The 20,167-nt window shown below is 37.0% G+C and overlaps 3 protein-coding genes, 1 non-coding gene and 2 pseudogenes across 5 annotated transcripts; 4 read left to right on the top strand and 2 right to left on the bottom strand.

Moving 5' to 3' along the window:
• Positions 1-3,438: 3,438 nt before the first annotated feature.
• Positions 3,439-4,484, top strand: LOC147937294 (F-box/kelch-repeat protein At5g39560 pseudogene; annotated as a pseudogene).
• Positions 4,485-7,485: 3,001 nt separating this feature from the next.
• LOC147937293 (uncharacterized) lies at positions 7,486-12,735 on the bottom strand (annotated as a pseudogene).
• Positions 12,715-14,490, top strand: LOC104719626 (uncharacterized). The gene is made up of 5 exons (XM_010437579.3): positions 12,715-13,286; positions 13,385-13,471; positions 13,638-13,787; positions 13,895-14,092; positions 14,177-14,490. Exons 1-5 carry the CDS (start codon positions 13,104-13,106, stop codon positions 14,273-14,275), a joined length of 717 nt encoding a protein of 238 aa, XP_010435881.1. The 5' UTR covers positions 12,715-13,103; the 3' UTR covers positions 14,276-14,490.
• On the top strand, positions 13,514-13,585 carry TRNAP-AGG (transfer RNA proline (anticodon AGG)). The gene has a single exon. It is a non-coding gene; the product is annotated as a tRNA-Pro (tRNA).
• Positions 14,491-14,783: 293 nt separating the features above from the next.
• LOC104719628 (uncharacterized) lies at positions 14,784-16,396 on the top strand. The gene is made up of 5 exons (XM_010437582.3): positions 14,784-15,087; positions 15,169-15,255; positions 15,583-15,732; positions 15,812-16,009; positions 16,109-16,396. Exons 1-5 carry the CDS (start codon positions 14,923-14,925, stop codon positions 16,205-16,207), a joined length of 699 nt encoding a protein of 232 aa, XP_010435884.1. The 5' UTR covers positions 14,784-14,922; the 3' UTR covers positions 16,208-16,396.
• On the bottom strand, positions 16,366-18,439 carry LOC104719627 (vesicle transport v-SNARE 11). 2 transcript variants are annotated; one of them, XM_010437580.3, is made up of 6 exons: positions 18,252-18,439; positions 17,703-17,829; positions 17,390-17,448; positions 17,102-17,290; positions 16,826-16,996; positions 16,366-16,706 (listed from the first exon to the last, which is right to left on the bottom strand). In XM_010437580.3, the coding sequence occupies exons 2-6, from the start codon at positions 17,794-17,796 to the stop codon at positions 16,554-16,556; spliced, it is 666 nt and encodes a 221-aa protein (XP_010435882.1). In that variant the 5' UTR covers positions 17,797-17,829; positions 18,252-18,439; the 3' UTR covers positions 16,366-16,553. The 2 variants fall into 2 exon arrangements, with proteins under 2 accessions (XP_010435882.1, XP_010435883.1); XM_010437581.3 differs by having other exon boundaries at positions 18,268-18,416.
• Positions 18,440-20,167: the final 1,728 nt, after the last annotated feature.

The following is a 20,167-nucleotide window of genomic DNA, read 5'->3' as shown; positions in this document are numbered from 1 at the left end:
TATTGCAGGTGTTATCATTCATTTCAAGACATAACTAGAAATTTCTGTTCAGTAGACTCATGGTAATTAAGCGTGATTTACAAAGATATTCGATTGCTAAAAGTTAATGTTTTCTTACTATACTTAATAAGATCTACTTATATTAGCATTTAGCAACAACTTTAGTTTGTTATGGGATAACAGTTATAATTTATTATTTTTTTTCCACAAGTTATAATTTATTATCATATATATATATATAACTCACAGATGGTAGCTTCATGAAAAAAAAATCAAAATTTTTTTGACTAACTAGAGAATAGAATTATTCAGAGTGTCAAAAGTTACTGACCACCATTGAACCGCTTTGATTGACATTATCTTCTGCTTGATGGCCCCGATTCTGCTTTCCTTGAAATTTTACACCTATAGATAACAACACAAATCTAGGTGTGAAACAAATTGCTTATAATGTGTTATCTATACCACATGATCCATTTTATACAGTAAAGATCAAAAGAGGAAAAAATTCCACTAACGTACTTCAACTATTTTGAGTTTCAAAATATACAGTATCTTTTACACCAACAAAATTTGCAAAAATTTCACTAGCGTACTTCAAAACTAAAATTCTGAATGCTTGCAAAAATAAGAAATAGTGCTAAACACATAATTTCATCAGAACTAAATAATATCCTGATTCATAGTTGTTTTCCGCTTTTCCTTTAGCAGCTATTCACAAAAGTTCTTTTATAGAGCTAATTATTTTACATTACCCAACAGATAATTTCTGAGATTCGAAATTAACAGTATCTGATATGGAGATGAAATCAAAATTACCTCTTTAATAAGCCAATGTTAAATCTGAATCACCGAATTAGACCTTCGTGATGATGACAAGTATATAACCTCGATTCCTTCTGCACGTGAGGAAAGCCTAAGATTTAGGGTTAATTGATTGTTATCTATATGGATCTGAGCAGTTCTGAACTCCAATTCGGTGTAATCTATCCTTTCCAAAAAAAAATTAAGAACGAACATACCTGGGCAAAGAGAACAGCATCACCCACCTTCAATATATCTCCCAGATTTGCAAACAACGAAGGTCAACAAAGACGGGTCAAAGGTCGTTCATAATATAAACAACGATTACAAGAAGAAACACGAGATTAACCTTTGCGATTCAGATGGAAATGAATCGTTATTGAAAGAGAATAAAACGATTTGTTTTCTCGATTGTTCGGTGAGTTTTAACATACTTATCTAATCTACACCTGGCTGTTCAAAAAAAAAAAAAAATCTACTCTACACCGAATATTATATATTTATAACGTAAACATTATAGTTTTCTATATCTAACCAATACTATATAATAAAAGTTAATATATTTAAATTATTAGATGTAAGGTAGGTACTTGGATTCTTAAATTTAATTTGTGCAATTTTTTTTATTTCTTTTGCACTCCAAAAATTTGGTCTGATCATTTACATAAAGAAATGTAATATCGATTGATATCTCTAAATGTATTGTACTTCAGGATATATTATATACACATAAATTTACTTCCAAACAAAAAACAATTTAAAAAAAAAAAAGAATGACTATGAACCATGTAAGTATTACATAAATATAGATAACAAATTAAGCACTATAACAATTATATATAGAGCTCTGCTCAATTGTAAATTGATCAACAATTTCATCGTAACTATACAATTCCCTATATATATTTGTGAATACAAAAGGTTTGATTAAAAATACAACAAATATTAAATGTATATCTCGCAAACGAGGAAATGTAATTAATACAAGTCTACAACATAACTATGCCAATTTAAATAAACTAACGTGCAAGAATAGTTTAGAAAAAAAATATATATATATTTGCCTTGTGGTACACGGAATAGATCCTAGTGTATAGTTATAGAGAATTCATTAGTTATGTTAAATATTGATTTTTGTATTGGAATATGCTCCTATAAATCCGATTAGAATATATAGGGAATGTTAGTTTTGATTGTGTCTTTGGAATAAACACCTATTAACCTGATTATAATCAATATGGTAACATTCCATCCCGTAACAATTTTTTGAAAATAAAAAAATGCATTTTATTTCATGAAAACGTTATTTGACTAAAAAGTAAAAAAAATTTGGCTAGATATAATAATTAATTATAATACGTTTTATACTAACTAATTTTATTTAAACAATTATAATTTGAATTAGTTAATTAAAAATAAGGAAAACAACTATTTATAAATAGTTATTATAAAACTTTATGGAAATATATTAACTATGATTATTTTTATAGTAAATGATATATAGAATTTAGGGAAAAAATCAATAAGTTTGTTACTATATTTAATTTATGTGAAATATTATCTTTATTGTTTTGACTTAGTTGTTTTAGAAAATACTAAATATATGGGATAAAGATATTTTTTTTTTAATTATGCAGGTAATTGGGTCTGTTTGGCAACATGGTTATATGATATAGTTTTTTTTAAATTCTTAAGTGTACTTCTCAATTAATAGTATAGATTAGTATTGTCTTAATTTTATTGGTTATGGTTTGTAAAAAAGTGTGGACTATATTTTCTTCTTAATTCTCTGTTTAGAATCTTTAGATTTAGGCTTACATATTTTGTAAATTTTAATATCCTTTTGAGTATTAAGATCTTGTAGATATTTTTATTCAATATTTCTAACATATTTATTAGTATTATATTTTAAAAACTATTTACAGTTATTTACATTTAAAGAAATCTTGTCAAATATAAATAATCAATCTCTACAATATATTATTACCTTTACAGAGAGGATGATGATATATGTAGTTTCTTAATCAGTGGTGTTTATATAGCTCAATTCTTATAAAACCCTACAATAATATCATCTTTCATCTCCATCGGTTGCTTCTGTAATATCTACTGACCATGATCTCCGAAGTTGAACTAGCTAAAGAAGAGAAGACGAGTTTGAGTTCTCAGCCATTGTCGTCACTCCCAGAGGAAATCATAGAGAACATTTCTCGCACATATCTCGAAATGGACTTACCCTAATCTTTCTCTCTCTCTCTCTCGTCTCCAAGAGATTCTTATCTCTCCTCTCTTCTACCACCAAACCATGCCTCTACTTGCACATAGAATAGTCTAAGCATGCAGGTTTCCAATTTACTCTTTGGATGAAACCTGACGGCAATATTTTAAATGAGTATTCGCTGATTCGGCTATTTTTTTTTTTATTATAACTCAGGGTAAATTTTCATACTTATGGAGGGGTCCAGACTAATCACTGGGAATGTGCAGCCCACAAATAGACTCTCTCTCCGGATATTCAAATGGGCCGTAAGCAAGGGCCCATATTTATGTGGCCACATAGTAAATGAGTAGCAATTCCGTATCTGAGAAGAATTGATCCATGACCTGGACCAATAGGGCAACTCTTCCAACCAGATGAGAACCACTAGCCCACCACCATATGGTTAAAAATTTAAACTATAATCGCAAGTAGGGGGATTCGAACCTGAGACACTAAGGTTAAAGGGTTACACGCTGAAGCCATCTGAGCTATCACAACTTTGTGGCTACCTTCTTCTTGCCAATCTCATCTGCCACTTTTACCATTTAATTCCATCGTAGCTGTTGGTTCAGAAATTTACGTGATTGGTGGAACCGTTAACATGGCGTCTTCCGCTCTTTGGATCCTTGATTGTCAAAGTAACACGTGGCGTGAAGGGCTTGACATGAACGTAGCTCGAGTGTATCCAGTCTCGGCTCTCTTCGACCAGGAGATATACGTCATGGGAGGTTGGGAACTTGATGAGTCTGACATTTGGTGTGAGGTATTTGACATAAAGACTCAGACTTGGAGAGCCCTGCCAAGTGCCAAGTCCTTGTGCTGATCATAAGTTATGGAGACATATTAAGGTCAACCCCAATTCTTTTGAAGGAATGCTTTACATAGCGGCAGATACAAAAGACTATGCTTAAGAGCCCAAAGATGGTACATGGGAAGTCGTAAGAGAGGTATCGAGTAAATTTAATATAATTGGTTGATGTGTGATAGAAAATGTAATGTACTGTTGGACTCGAGGGGGATATTTACAGTGGTATGGCTCTGAGAGTAGAGAGTGGAGAGATATCAAGGGTTTAGAAGAATTGCGTAAGCAATGTATCAGAGGTTATGTGGGGTACTTGACTGCAATAGTTAACTATAGTGGGAAACTTGTAGTTATGTGGTGTCAGGGGCACAGTGACAAATAACAGAAAATTTGTTTTGCTAAGATTGCGTTAGAGCGCCACAGAGATGAGATTTGGGGTAAGACAGAGTGGCTTAATATTGTGTTTACGCTCCGTGCGTGGCATGTATGTTCGACTTGTCGGGCGGTTAATTTCAATTTGATGATTCAAAGAAGATGCTATATAAATAAAACAACTTTGTGACATCATCCACTTGTTGTTCTTGGATCAAGCTTCTATATATGTTGTTGGTTTTTTTAATGATTGGAGTTGACGGAGCGTTTTAGGATCTTGATTTGTTTTTGTAATCTTTTTTTCTAAAAATATGGGGTTTTTTATGGTCTTTCAATGGAATTTTTTTTTGACTTGCAAGTGAAGTTATTATCATAATCGTGAAATTTCAAGAATATTGTAAAGGACACATGAAATGATGATCCTCTTCAACAAGACGAGATCATATACAAAACATTGGTGATGATTTAAGACATAACTACGAGTTTTAAAGCATCTCCAATAGTAGAATTTTCCATGAAATTTTTAACAATATTTTCATTATAAATTTTACATCATTTAAATAGAAGTTCTAAATTTTTTCCACACATTTAAATAGAAGTTCATTAAGAGATTTTTTTCTCCTAATTAATTACGATCTACACAAAAGAAATCAAATAGATTTGTACCATGAAAAAGAGCTTATATCATCTTTGAGCCAAACTCTATGATTTGGTGGAGATGATTATAACGGTTGATCGAACACTAAGAAACACAATTTACCGCTCATTTCTCCTATCAAATTAATAGATAATGTTTCTCTTTTGATTTCACCATCGAAAGGAGAAGAGAGGAAAAAGAACACGAAGAATACGCTGGAAATATTTTTTTCTAATATTAAAAATTCATCAACCAACCAAACACTGCCATGTCCAAAAGTTTATAAGGATTCTATAAATCTCGTTTAGTAACAGGTGCTTCACAATTTTACAGTTTTGGTTTGTTTTTAGTACTAGTTTTTGAGCTAAAATCTCCCCTTAAAACATACAACTAGAAGTGGTTTTAGACTCTGAGCATTGAAGTTTTTTCAATTACATTTTTACCAATTTTAAAAATAATAATAAAAAATATGAGAGAAAATGAAAAACTTCGATAAATTGTTTCAGCTACATTAACTGCTTAGATGTTATTTTATTTTATTTTAAATTTATCATTTCAGTAAATAATAATTTTATATTAAAATAATTTAAAACAAAATATTTTGAGAAATCCACTAAAACCATCATTATCGGTCATACTGATAAAAATGTCTTAAAAATAAATTAAGATTAAAGTTTAAGACATCCCATGATTTGGGGATATAAAAAGTTTCTGCATAAACATTATTTTTCCTAATCAAACATACACTATTATTATAAATGTAATATACTCTCGTTGTTCAAGAGACTCTCTCTTAACTCTCTCCAGATCTTTCAGAGAGAGAAACTCAGTTTTTTGTTTTCTTCAAATAAAATCGGAGTTCTCCGACTTCTTGTTGGTTTAGGTTCTGTATTATAGTTTTCCGGTGTTTTTTGGACTTTAGTTTCCGACATCTTGTCGGTATAAACTCCGACCTTTTGTCGGTTTTTGAAGCCTTTTGCTGTCTTCATGGTAACACTTTTCACTAGAGGGGTGTTTAAAAACTGAAAGATTATTGGTTCCTTGTGTATTGTGCACTTGATTTTTCGTCCATTTGATGATAATTCCTCACTCTTCCATAGATTAGTCTCAAGATGATGCAGTTTGAAGGAATTGGAGTATGAAGATTTGGAGTTCTGTTAAGTCGTGACTTAATCCTTGTAACGAAATGATGAAATAAGAGAAGAAGAAGAAGATGAGATAAGATAAGAAGATAGAGGGAGGCGAGTATAGAAGATTAATATGATGATTCATAAGATAAGGAAACCCTACTGTTTCAGGTTTCATTTAAATACATCTTCATATGTTTAAAACGACAATGTATTGATAACTCAACAAAAGTAAACCCTCTTCTTCTAAAGGAGGCTTATCTCCATTTGTCTTGCTCTTCTCCCACTAGTCCTCAGTTTCTTCTTCATAAAAGCCAATGGCACCCTTAGCCTATCAAGTTCCAGTCGAGTTTTTATAGTTCTCCGAAGAATACTTCCTTTCGTTCAACTGAGATTTCACTCCGGTAAACAAAGAAAAATCCAACTAATTTCTTTCGGTGACTATTAGCAAGAGGCTAGTGGTACAATAGAAGGCTCGATCCGTAAAAGCTGTGGGAAGATTTTAGAAATCTGGCCGGTGAATAAGAATTACGGTGACCGAAACTAAGTCGGTGAAGACCTTCTTGCGATGAAACACAGAACTGCTTGGATATTGACACGTTGCTTACAAGTGTTTGTTTATTTTCAATCCTTATCTCTAGTGTATTGCAACTTGTAATGGGCCTAAAGTTGTACTTTAAATTTGCCCGTTGTGGGCTTCTTCAATACAAAGTTAGATTGCCGACAAAAAAAAAAAAAAAAAAACATACACTATTATATATATATATATATATATATATTTTAAAAACATTCCCATGAGATGACCAATAAAAATGCCCCAAATATTTTACCCATCAGATGCTCTTAAAGACTTGTGTTTCATTCACACAAAGTTTTTTGTAGTGAGATCTTTTAAGTTTTAACTTTTCGTGTCATTTATTCTTTTTTTTGGTTGAACACCGGGTGACCAAGGTCCCCGGAGATTTTATTAATTTATAAAAAAAGAAACTACAAACGGACTCGTCGAGAGCGTGAAAGCCCCCGAGAGATCATCCCTTAACATAGGTTCAACAATAGTAAGAACAACAATAAAGGTATGCAAACCTAAAGGTAACGAGAATGCATAAGTAGCTAATCCATCAGCCAGACAATTAGCCTCCCTATACACATGTGAAATCCGGACTATCCAGTCCCTTGAAAGAAAGTCATGGCACAATCGCACCAGGAAGGACAGCGGGTAACAATAACTTATCCCTGTCGTCAAGAAACCTACCACCATTTCTGAATTAACCTCCAATGCTACCCGAGGTGCATGCTGCTCCCAGGACAACCATAGACCGTAATAGACTCCCCATAGTTCAGCCAGGGGTGAAGAGCATCGCCCAATGTTCAGTGCAAACCCTCCCTGCCACTAACCCAACCCTTTGCGAAGAACCCCTCCTGCAGTAGCCAAACCTGGGTTACCATGCGAAGCTCCATCAATATTTACTTTCAGCCAACCAGGTTATGGGAGTCTCCAAGCGATCAGTCGCTCTACTCGTCCTGAAGTAGTTCTATCCACTGCACAGATTCTATTCGTTTGTGCCACCTCCTGAGCTAGCTCCTTAAGGAAACGAACTCTATCACGACATTTCCCCATGTCACCAAATATATTGCCACATCGCCACTTCCAACCCCACCATAGTGATATGGCGAATAAAGTAGACCATGGAGAGGTTCCTACAGGCAACCCATCTCCCAATTTATGATAAATCCATTCCAGTAGGGACTGAGTAAAGAAAACACTTCTCTTCCGTACAGGAAGCAGCCGCACCCACACACCTGACATGGAAGGACAGTCCCTTAGGACATGCAGTATTGATTCCTCTCCCCCCTTACACACCGTATAGATATTAGAGTCACACAAGTGTCTGCGTTGTCTTTTGACATTCACCATGAGGACCTGATGTCCCACCAACCAGAGAAATAGGCGAACCCTTTCTGGTACCATTACTCCCCATATACGCTTAAAAAAATCTGACATATTTGGTCCGGAACCATTCGACTGAATCAACATACGATAAGCAGAACCAACAGTAAACCGTCCATCCGAATTCATTCCCCATGAAAGCCTATCCTTCGCTCCTGAGAATCGATCCAAAGTCACAGCTCTTAATTCCAGACACTTGTCCTCAAAAAGATATGGTGAAATCTGATTCATATCCCATCCTATCCCATCAATCCATAAATTGTGTGCCAACGTTGCATCACTGTCAGGTGGAAGAACTCCCAATACACAACTAGAGAGTGTATCTATCGACAACCATCTATCTTGCTAGAACCTGATATTTCTGCCATCTCCGATAACCCAACTATGGCCAGGAACCACAATTTCACGCAAGCCCACACCCACACTTCTTCATGTGAAAGACCAGTTGCTCTTCACCCTACTCCATGTGGTATCATGAATGGTACCCACCTTATATTTACTTCTTAGCACACGAGCCCATAACTTATCCTTCTCATTTAGCAAACGCCAACCAACCTTCGCTATGAGCACGATGTTCATGTTCTTAGCTTTTCGAATACCTAACCCTCCGTCAGCCTTTGGTTGGCAAACTTTATCCCATGCAAGAAGATGTTGTTTTCGTTTTTCTGGTGTGCTACCCCATAGAAACGATCTTGAAATTTTATCCAATTCCACAAGAAGCGATTGAGGTAAGATGATAGCCGACATTGAATGAACTGGTATTGAACCTAACACAGCTTTCGACAAAGTCAGCCTACCTGCAAAGCTGAGAACCCAACACTTCCAACCAGATAGTTGAGACGAAACCCTCTCCAAAATATGTCCAAATGTCTCTTTATTAATACGTTATGTAACACAAGCATTCCCAACTACCTCCCCAAATCCGTAGTAGATTTAATGCCACTCTCTGCACTGATAGAATGTCCCAATTCTCGAGAAACATTGGCAGAAAAGAAGATTTTCGACTTTTCTAAACTGACTTTTTGTCCCAAAGCTGTACAAAACGTCTCCAACACCCCTCTTAGCACTCGAATATGTGCTACGGATGCTTGCGCAAAACGGATCAGGTCATCCGTGAAACAAATATGGGAGAGTTGTGGTCCACCGCGAGACAAAGTTATCGGTTTCCACCTCTTATCAATGACAGCATGATCAATCATATGACAGAGTCTTTCCATGCATAAAACAGACAGGTAAGGTGATAGTGGATCACCTTGTCGAAGCCCTCTCTGAGGGACAAAGGACTCAGTTCTCTCTCCATTCCAGAGCAAACTCATTGCAGGACCCGATACACACTGTAGAATCCAACCAACCCAAACCTCAGAGAAGCCTACAGCTCACAGCGTATCAGCCAAGAAATCCCATCTAATTCTGTCATAGGCTTTCTCAAGATCAAGTTTCAGTAGCATCCACCCTTTACGACCCTTCTTACATCGCATGGAATGCACAACTTCTTGTACCACCACAATATTATTTGTACTTAGACGCCCTGGAATAAAGCTAGCTTGAGCTGGTCCTATTAGCTTTGGCATCAGACTCTTAAGTCGTTCAACCATAGTTTTCGTAATAGTCTTAAACAAGACATTACACAAACTAATCGGTCTAAACTAAGTAATCCTCTCCGGTTTAACGACTTTAGCAATCAACACAAGAAAGACGTCATTAGTAGCAGGTGGTAAACCCCCAGACTCTAAAAAATTCAACACAAACTGTACCACTGAGGTTCCAACAGTATCCCAACACCGTTGATAGAACACCGGCTGATAACCATCCGGACCGGGATACTTAAAACTACCCATGCTCCTTACTGCTTGTTCAATCTCCACCCCTGTAAATGGTTTACTCAGAAGCACACAGTCCTCATGAGAAAGACTTGTGAACCCTTCCCTTGGCAATATGTTCACCACTGCATCAACATCATTCATAGAATACAGCCGTGTATAATACTCAATAGCCAAATTCTCCAATTCCGTAGAATCTATTACCCATCTACCTGAATAATCCTTTAGACTTTCAATCATATTCCTCCGTCTCCGAATAATTGTGGAAGTGTGAAAAAAACTGGTGTTGCGATCCCCATGCACAATCCACTTGTCCCTGGATTTCTGAAACCAAAGCACCTCCTCCTGTTAAAGAACAACATCAAACTCCTTTATCAGTTCCTCGTCTTTAGCCAAAAGAGCATCTGTCTGACTAATCTCCAGTAAATCCTGCACAACTTTTATCTCACTCACTAACTGTTATTTTCTCCTTTGAACATCCCCAGACACCTCTCTGTTCCATTGCCGCAAAACTTACCGCAGTGCCACCAAGGCTTCAGGCGTTTTTAAATTCCCTTGCCAAGATGTAGCCACTAGATCTTTAAAACTGGGATGTTGCAACCACGCTGCTTCAAATCTAAATGGTCGCCTTCGAGGATCACTACGCAATTCTGGAGATAGCTGTAGATAAAGGGGAGCATGATCCGACGAGAGAAAAGGTATATGTCTCACTGTGGCTTCTTGCCATTTCAATCGAGCCTGAGCGCAACACAAGATACGATCCAATCTTTTAGCAACAAAGTTAACCTCCACTCTTCCCCTTTTCCATGTGAACTGATTCCCATGAAAACCCAAATCAATAAGAGAAAGATCATTTATCCATTCTCCAAACGCCAACGAATCTGCTGACAGCCTACCATTTCCGCTAGTTCTCTCGTCTATCCTAACAATCGTGTTAAAATCACCACCAATAAGCATTGGACCAGAGACATCTTCGACAATCTCCTTTAATTTTGCCTATAACTTGTTCCTTCGACTAACAGTAGGAGTTGTGTAAACAAAAATAAGGATTAAGATTTCCAGATCCTTTGTAATATTTACCTGAATAAACTGCTCAGAAAATTCCACAACCTCACCTTGCCCAATATCCGACTTCCACAACAACCACAATCCTCCACTTTGCCCTACGACATCCACTCGATAAGAATTCTCGAAGCCTAACTTCTGACAAATTGCATCTGCTCGACTTCCCCCTACGTGAGTTTCAAAAAGTGCCAACAAATCCGCAGGATTGCGCTTCAGAATGTATCTCACTTATCGTCGGAAAGCGGGTTTATTTGCCTCCCGGTAGTTCCATAACAAGCAATTCATTATATACTTTTGGATTCCAATCAGAACCAGCGGGGCAAATTGTCAAGCGAGAGGCCGCACCGGCTCCGTCACAGCCAATTTGCCGACCATCGCTACTTCCTTCGACACCGAAATCTCACCCATCCCCGAGAGTGAATTACCACTAGCAACATCAGAGCTCTGTATCTGATTTGCCGACCGTTGACTTGCCAAAGCCGCATTCTCCCTAGACCCTCCAGCACAACCCAAATTACCTTTCTCCACTCTAAGTCGTTTACCATTCACAGACATCTCAATGTTTTCTCGCATGGGGCCAAAAATTAATCCTCTAGTGGGCCGAGTATTTGAAGGTTTCTTGGGCTTTAGCCCATTTGCACCCCCACGCTTTACTAATGCAGATCCTTTCTCATGGGCCTCAAATCGTGGTAAAGCCCTTTGACTTATTTGAGTCTCATTGCCTATATCAGCAATAACTTGGGAAGCACCCTTTCCTTGTTCGCTTGATGAACCAACGCCCAAGTTTTCTTTATTCGATTCCGGCAAGATCAAATCTTCCCGCATTTCCATACACAGAATATCCTCATTGATATTGCCAAATCTATTTGATACCGGAATATTTGCTACATCGGTATTCCTTAATGGTACCCGATTCGACTTTCCCAAAGTAGCAGCAGCTCTTACGGTCGAAGTTGGCCCTGTACTCACCGATGGCTCTGTTCTCCGGGCTGACCTCCGAATCGTTATGAACCTATCCTCCGCAGGAACATCCCCCCGCGAGCTCCTCTCCTCCACTACATTACGAATGTCTGTGTTCAACTCCTTTTCTAACACCACTTTGGGACACTCGTGCACCAGTTGTCCATACATACCACATCCTGAACAAATTTTTGAGAGGACTTCATATGACACAAAGTACCGATCCCCATTGATCATAATAGTTCCTTTAAGTGGCTTTTGCAAATTTACTTCCACACAAATCCTTGCAAACCTAGCCCTCTTAAAGTGTAAAGTATTTAGATCCACCTTAATCGGTTTTCCCAATCCTCTAGCAATCCTCATCAATATGGACTGATGATAAAAACTTATTGGTATGTTGGACAACCTTAGCCACACCGGAGTGGTCACTATCTCATCCCAAAGTGGATCAAACGCTAGCGACCACGCTTGCACCATCAGATAGCTCCCAAACGCTCTCCACGGACCACCTGTTAACGCCGCCATATATTCCTCCTCCGCCTCAAAACGAACCATAAAAAACTGCCGCGGTAGGTCCATGACAAGCATCGCCCCACGAGGCTCAGCACCGGTAACGACACATGTCTCCCCAACACCTTAATAATCATGCAGTCTTTCCATAGATCATGCATCACATCCAGAATCTCTTGTCCAATTGTAATCACCGGTTCTCCATCCTATCCATCCGAAAACTCCAGACTCATCCTATCTCCCACAAAATCATCAGCCAAGATCTCCCCCAGGATTGGTTTCCCTCCTCCACCACTCCATATCACCTTCTAGACCCACATGCGAGAACATCTGGCGGATCACCTGGAGGCTGCTCCCGTGCCTCAACATCCACCATAATAGCATCTTTTTTAGTTGGACCATAAACCCTACAGTCGCCAAAAACAGCCATTTTTTTTTTGTTTTGATTAGTTAGTTGAAAATTGTTTTACCTTTTTTTTTTTTTTTTTTTTTTTGCGTGTCATTTATTCTCATCCAGCCATGCTTTAAGTAAAGCAAAGAAGACCCTACAAGTTCCAAATCATGATGACGTGGTTAAGCTAGTGATATGCCACGTGGACATAGAAGCCGAAAAGTCTGATTTCTCTTATCATCATCTTCCAAATCTCTCTCTTTCTCTTTAACAAAACTTTACTCTCTTTTTTCTTATAGAGTTTTCACAAAATCTTGAGAAAGCAAGAATCCTTAGTCGGAGATTATAGAGAAGAGTTTGAGAAGGAGAGAGATGTGGAAGAGTTCAAAGATCTGATTTTTGAAGAAATGGCGGCGAACTCTGCGGTTATATCGCCGGGGATGTTCAGAAGTTACCACCGGCCGGTTATAGTGACGACGGAGGTCAGATCAGTTATCAGGTCGAGAGTGAAGTGCCAAGTGTCATCCGTAAAACCCGCCACGTATTCATCGAGACTCTCCACTGATATTCCTCTCCACGAGTCTCCTCAGGTCTCTCTTCTCTTTAACAACGTTTTTTTTTTATTATTTTCTCTCTTCTCTTCTCCTCAGGTTTGATTGAGATTTTGACATTTTGTGGAATGTTTCAGGCTTTCTTTGATGAGTATTTGGATAATAAATCGAGAGTGTTCGAAGCAATGTTTCCAGATAAACCAAGAAGCCATAGACTTAACGAGGTACGTATAAATCTTTAAAGTTAAATAGGGGTTAACAAAAATGGGCATTTGGTCTAGTGGTATGATTCTCGCTTAGGGTGCGAGAGGTCCCGAGTTCAATTCTCGGAATGCCCCCCATTTCTGTTTTTTTTTCTTGTCTTTTTATTAATTTGGAATTTGTGTTTAGGACGAATGGAGGATTCAGATGTTACCAATAAACTTCCTCTTCCTCACTGTGTGGCCTGTGGTGGATATGAGGTTAAGATGCAAATCCAACGGTCAAGATTATCCGCCAAACGTACCTTTAGATATATCCAAAGTTCTTGAGCTCAACATGGTAATTTCTCTTTTTGTCTTTAGCTTCAAAACTAGTTTGTAGTATCTGTGATTTGCTGCGCTTTGTAAATTTTACATTTTTGAATTATGGTTTTTTTTTTTTTACAGATGAGATGGAAGCTTCAAGGGCTTGACCGAGTAATGGAACCGTCTGATTTCAGTTTGGAAGTCAAAGGAGCATTGTATCCTGACCGAAGAGGAAAACACACGAGGCTCAGAGGTCAGCTAGAGATGAATATAAGCTTTGTGCTACCTCCAGTTCTCGAATTGGTACCTGAAGATGTTCGGAGAAACTTGGCCAATGCGGTTAGAAATTGTTACATTAAACTCTCTTTTCTTTAGTATCTTTTCAACTCAATTTAAGTACATGATGATCTTTGTTTTTGACAGGTTTTGACCGGTTTAGTGGAGAATATGAAGCATAAGGTTAATGGGAGCTTGCTTGCTGATTATAGCAAATTCAAGAATGAAAGAAAATTACAGAAGTAATTGATCGAATGAGCCCGAGTTAATTGTTAACGTTCGACCATGTATAGTTTTTCAAACGATCGGGATATATATCAGTGAGAAGCATGAGAGTTAATTGCTTACCATATAGCCTAGTTGAGTATCCATACACATTGCATTCACTGTACAGTTTTGGTTTGATTCATTTTGTCTACCCCTTAAAAGAAATAAAAATGTGAAATGGAGCTTTGGTTTTATTGACGCAGTTACAACACCAATTGGTTGAACCAGACTATATCAGGTTCAGTTTAGCTTTATCAAAACCTCTGTCTGAGACCGAAGCTTCTAACTAACTTATCTACAATTTTCCTTTCCAACTTTGAATGGTATCGTGTCAGTCTCATCTACACCCACGAATGCGTGAAAGAATGAGTAAGCAATACAGATTCCAAGACAGTGATGACATGTAACGTCTTGTAGTCACGGCACGTGGATGTAAAAGACCGAAAAGAACCAATATTACAAAACTCTACCGTGACGGTTTTAATCTCTCTGTCTCATTCTCAAATCTTTAACAAAAAAGTCTCAACGTATAGAGATAAACCAAGACGCAATCTTTTAGGTATAGATAGAGATAGATTGAAAGATAAAAGAGATGTGGGAAATATCAAAGATCAAATCTTGGTGAAATGGCGGTAAGCTCTGCGGTGGTGTATTCGTGGCCGGCGATGCTTGGAAGTTGCGGGCAGGTGAGATCAAAACGGTGGGGAGTGAAGTGTCAGTTGTCACATGTAAAACCTGCTAAGTATTCATCTAAAATATCTACCGATATCGCTCTCAACGAGTCTCCTCAGGTCTCTTTCTCATTCTGTAATGGTATACATTTTACACACAAATGAGTGTATTAATATGGAATTTCTTGCGGAATTTTTCAGGCGTCGTTCGATGATTATTTGGAGGACAAATCGAGGGTTTTTGAAGCAATGTTTCCGGATAAACCCCAAAACCATAGGCTTAACGAGGTATTATGCAATTTCTACCGGGGATCCTCAAGACTCCGTTACTTACTTTTACTACAAGGCATGTGTCTAAAAGTGTTTATTCTACCTGACTATAAAAATTGATTTTTGGAAGTTTTGTCGTACTTTTTTTTTGAGTTATTCGACCAAACCAACCTTGGACTTCGAAATTTTGATAATAGTTAGCATGTTTTAGATGAATATATTGGTAGAAAATAATTTTACTAAGAGGCAAAGAGGTCCCCCATTTAATTATTGGAATGTCCCATAATTGTTAGTTTTCTTAATCATGTTTGTTTACTATATGTTTATACTACTTACAATGTGCAGGAAGAATGGAGAATACAAATGTTGCCAATAAAATTTTTCTTTCTTACTGCTTGGCCAGTGGTGGTCATGCGAATTAGATGCAAATCAAACGGTCAGGATTACCCATCGGGCATACCTCTAGACACAACCAAAGTTCTTGAGCTCAACATGGTAATACCACCACATGAATCACAAGTTTAGTATTAGTCAGATTATTATTTTTATTTAGCCTTTGAACTCTGATTTTCAGACGACATGGGAGCTCAAAGGGCTAGACCGAGGAATGGAACCAACTAATTTCACTCTCGGAGTCAAAGGAGCATTGTACCCAGACCGACGTGGAAGGCGCACAAGGCTCAAAGGTCGACTAGAAACGAGCATTAGTTTCGTGCTTCCTTCCGTTCTCGCACTGGTGCCAGAAGATGTCAGGAGAACCATGGCCAACGCGGTAAGAAACTGTTTCTTTTGTGCGTTTACAAACTCAAAATGCTATGTACAGAGAGGGTTTATTATACATCATCTATGTTTTTGATTCGGCCTTTTACAGATTTTGACCGGTTTGGTGGAGAACATGAAGCATAAGGTTATTGAGAGCTTGGTCGCTGATTATAGTAAATTCAAATATGAAAGGAAAATACACAACTAGTGATAGTATTATTAGTAGCATTGTTTAACCATGTATAGTTCTAGATTCCAATGTATGAACAATGGATGCAAGATGAAGGACCTCGATTGTTGGAAATAATTTAGGATTTTGCTCTCATTGTTCAACAATGTATAGTTCTGGATTGGATATGAACAATATACACAATAAACGCGACACTTGGGCCTCGAAGCTTTACTTGCTTTAGCGTATGCATAGTCAAATTTAGAATACAAAGGTGTGGCAAAGACAATTTTTCACACATAAAAAGAGAAGAGGACAAATAAAAAGATTCACAAACAAACACAACAGTTGTTCTTTCATTTTGATCCGATTTAGTTACACAGGCTTACTTGGTGAGTTTGAAGTACAAGATGAGGATAATGGCGGCAATCAAAGCTATGATAATGCCTCCAATGGTCCATTTGTTCTTGTTCATCCTCCTTGTCATGCCTGTCAAGATCTTCTTGCTCTTTCCAATGTTATCATCTACTCCATGAAGCTGTCAATAGAGTTGTAAATTTTGATTAACACAATACCAACTCACTTAGCAGGTAAAAAAAGGTCCCTAAATTCTCATATTTAGAGAGCAAGCAAAAGTGTTGCAGAAAGAACTAATACCGTGTCGTGGGCGCGTAAGAGAGATTGTCTCTGACTGTGCAAGTCTTGGAGGATAGAAACACCGATATCTTCAGTCTCCATCATTGTTCTACGACTGTCTTTGACTCTGTCAGTGGTTCGGCCCAAACGCTCAGTTGACATCATTAATCTTGATCTTTGATCAGCCGAAGCCTGACCTCAACGACAAATCGATAAAAAATTAACTCAAAAGTTGTCTTACTAGCAAAGATTGAGATGTAACTACATGGAAACAATATGACTAATTCTTTTACTTACCGTTTTTGTGTCAGCCATACCAGCTTCCAGTAACTCATCTCGAGCAGCAGCGTTCAAGGTTCCAGTTGTGATTCTCTTTACTTCGGTTTTGAAATTGTTCAAATCAGACTTGAATTCTCTTAATTTGACAAGGAGGCTGGACTTAAGATTTGGTGGAAGGCTCCTTGCCTCAAGATCCATTTTCCTAATCTGGTGAAGAAAAAAGGACAGAGCATCATCAAAATGAAAAATGAACACATAATACCAAAGCTTCTATTATAATAACTTCACGTTACACCAACCACATACCAATACTTCCGCATTATCCAGCCCAGATTTGATTTCAGAGAGCTTCTGCTTCTTCTGTTCTGCAAAATCATTACGAGTATTATCATCAATGCATCTGAAACTGTCTGTGCAAACAACAACAACATATACTAATCAAGGGAATAAACAAAAACTATGATAATGGTCAGTCATCACAACTAAAGCACAAGCTCTCTTCTCAAATCAGCAACCAAGCAAAAGAAAGGCATGAAGGAAGGATCCAAAATGCACAATACTATGAATGAAACATAAACTAAAGTATCTCAGAATGGATTCAAGATTTGTTAATCTTCACCTCCATCAAGTGCAATAGCTGATGAACATTTCTTAGAAAGACTCGCCGAGAGCTCACAATACTGCCGCTCGTATCCATCAAACGCATCACTCATTGTTCCCAAATGGGGGAATTACAACTAAGAACTCTGCAGAATCATCAACACACAATAAATTATTAAACAAAAACTGAAGCAAACAGAGTAATCAACTTAGAACAATAATGAGTGAAGCATTTCGATATTAAGAACAAATTTAAAATCCAAATCCCATTAACATCGATCGATTGTGATATCTTAAGAAATCCAAAAACCCTAACATATTATTTGTGTGTTCCAAAACTAGATCGCCATACAGTAAAAGCTAAGCCAGAAAAGGTAAAATTCACGGATGCGTCCGATGATCGGAAGAAGAAACGAAAGAGGTTAGCCGGAGAAGAAGCGATTTGAAGCACAAAATTAAAAAAAAAAAAAAAAAAAAAAAAAAAAAAAAAAGCAAAATTGCAATCAGACTGAGACATTAGGGAAAAACAAAAATAGAAATAAGGCAGACTAAGAGATGAGAAACGAACGAGGGAGAAGAGGTACGTCGGAATCGGTAGATCGATCGGAAAAAAGCTCCGGTGAATAAAAAGTTGTGGAAGACGACGATCAGATGATCATTTGATTTCGTATATGAAAAATTTTCTAAAGGGATGGTCGACGGTTAAGTAATTATCTCCTACAACTACAGAGACTTTTCTTGTGTACACCACCACCTATCTGTTGTTGTTGAGTTTATTGGGCTTATGTATGAGATTAGCCCATGTGAAAGGCCCAAGTGCCATTTTTGCATAGCTTATAAAAGCAAAAATAAAAAACTTACTCTTCTAAACTTGTATTAAAGGTGGTTTACTCATATGTTCCAGATTTAGATACAGAGTCGCAAAGGCTAATGATACTTTTAAACCAACCGAGTTTATTTTAATAAGTTAAACAAAATTGTAATCTTGTACCAAATCGTAATAAAAGAAGAGTTTTGAATTTACCGTTGGTGTTACTGTTACCACCTCCTAGAAAACACCAGGTTTGGTAAGTTAAGCTATACTGTATACGCACAATGACATATCATTGCACTTTATGACATTATTTCTTCCATATCAATTATTAAGCTTAAATCATGCTATACGATTTTGCTTCCAAGGGGATTTGATGAGTCCCCCATTAATTAGATAGGCTAGGCACTCCAAAAATATTCACGAGATCCAAAATTGCATAAATTCATGATTCGAGAGAATGAAAATAAGTAAAGTAGAGATCAATCTATTACCTAAAACTAGTTTTGTAGATATGTAAATTAATACTCCTAAAATCAAAGGTTCGTTATACCTCACACTCTACTAGTATAAATTAACCCTCTTTGAGATCAATGTAAACACAGTTCACAAAGAAAAATCATTCTTAAAACACTCAAAACAAATTTTATATATTTTCATTATCAGCAATGGGCTCAAAAAATCTCAATTGTTGTTGCCATTATCTTCTTTGGCTTGATAATCATGTCTTCTTCTTCGGGTAGTCGATTATCAGATTCAAACCAAAACGCGATGGTGATGAAAGAAGAAGATCGAAAAGGGTTACAACATCCCAAACACTGTGTCAAGCCGGTCAAGAGTGTGAATGTTTGTTTTGAAACAAATGGTGGGATGATCAGTGCAATTAATCGTGGCAAGAGTGGTGCTTGTTGCAAATTGCTTCGTGTGCTTCCCAATGAATGTTGGCACAGTCTGTTTCCTGGAATTAAACATTTACTACGTTACCTTTTTAAATTTGTGTGTCAAATCCGTTAAATGCATCAAGACTTATCCCATCAAAAGTAGTAGCAAAATAAGATGTGATCATTCACGTCAATGATGTAATTTTCAAGTGTTTATTTAGATCAGTAAAAGATTAAATCATTGTTTTAGTTTCTAATTTTCTTGTCCACTCTGTAGCATTCCAGTGCGCTCCTACGACCGGATCAGCCAAAAAAAAATCTACCTACGCAGCAATTACTGTTAATACCTTCTTAGAAGGCTTACTTGTTGCATGCTAAATCCATGCACTTGTAAACAAATTAACTAATACGTAAAGGGTTTGTACGAATACGTTGAATCAAATGGTTCATTATAAAGGACTAATTAGGTGGCACCATATATCCTAAACTATTCGGAAGTATCATATAAAATCAGAAATTTTATTTAAAAAAAGGACTAATTAGGTGTTTTTAGTATTCTTGATTGAGAAATAAACAATTTTCTTAGATCGTAGGATCGTAACGAAGCTCCTTTGCGTACTAGAAAATAAACTCCTCTGTTACATAGTTTAAAATATAATCGAAACACTGATAAAAAAAAGTTTAATATTGTAATTATAATGCAAATTCAGATTCGAATTGTAAAATTTGTCTCTGGCTAAAGTTCAATTCCAAGATATCTTTGTATATATGACCCATATCTAGGAGAAATTT

Source organism: Camelina sativa, chromosome 10 (genome assembly GCF_030686135.1).
Source record: "Camelina sativa cultivar CO46 ecotype springtype chromosome 10, ASM3068613v1".
NCBI classification, from domain to species: Eukaryota; Viridiplantae; Streptophyta; class Magnoliopsida; order Brassicales; family Brassicaceae; genus Camelina; species Camelina sativa.
Note: the sequence above shows the minus strand (reverse complement) of the source record. Positions and strands in the feature narration are given on the sequence as shown.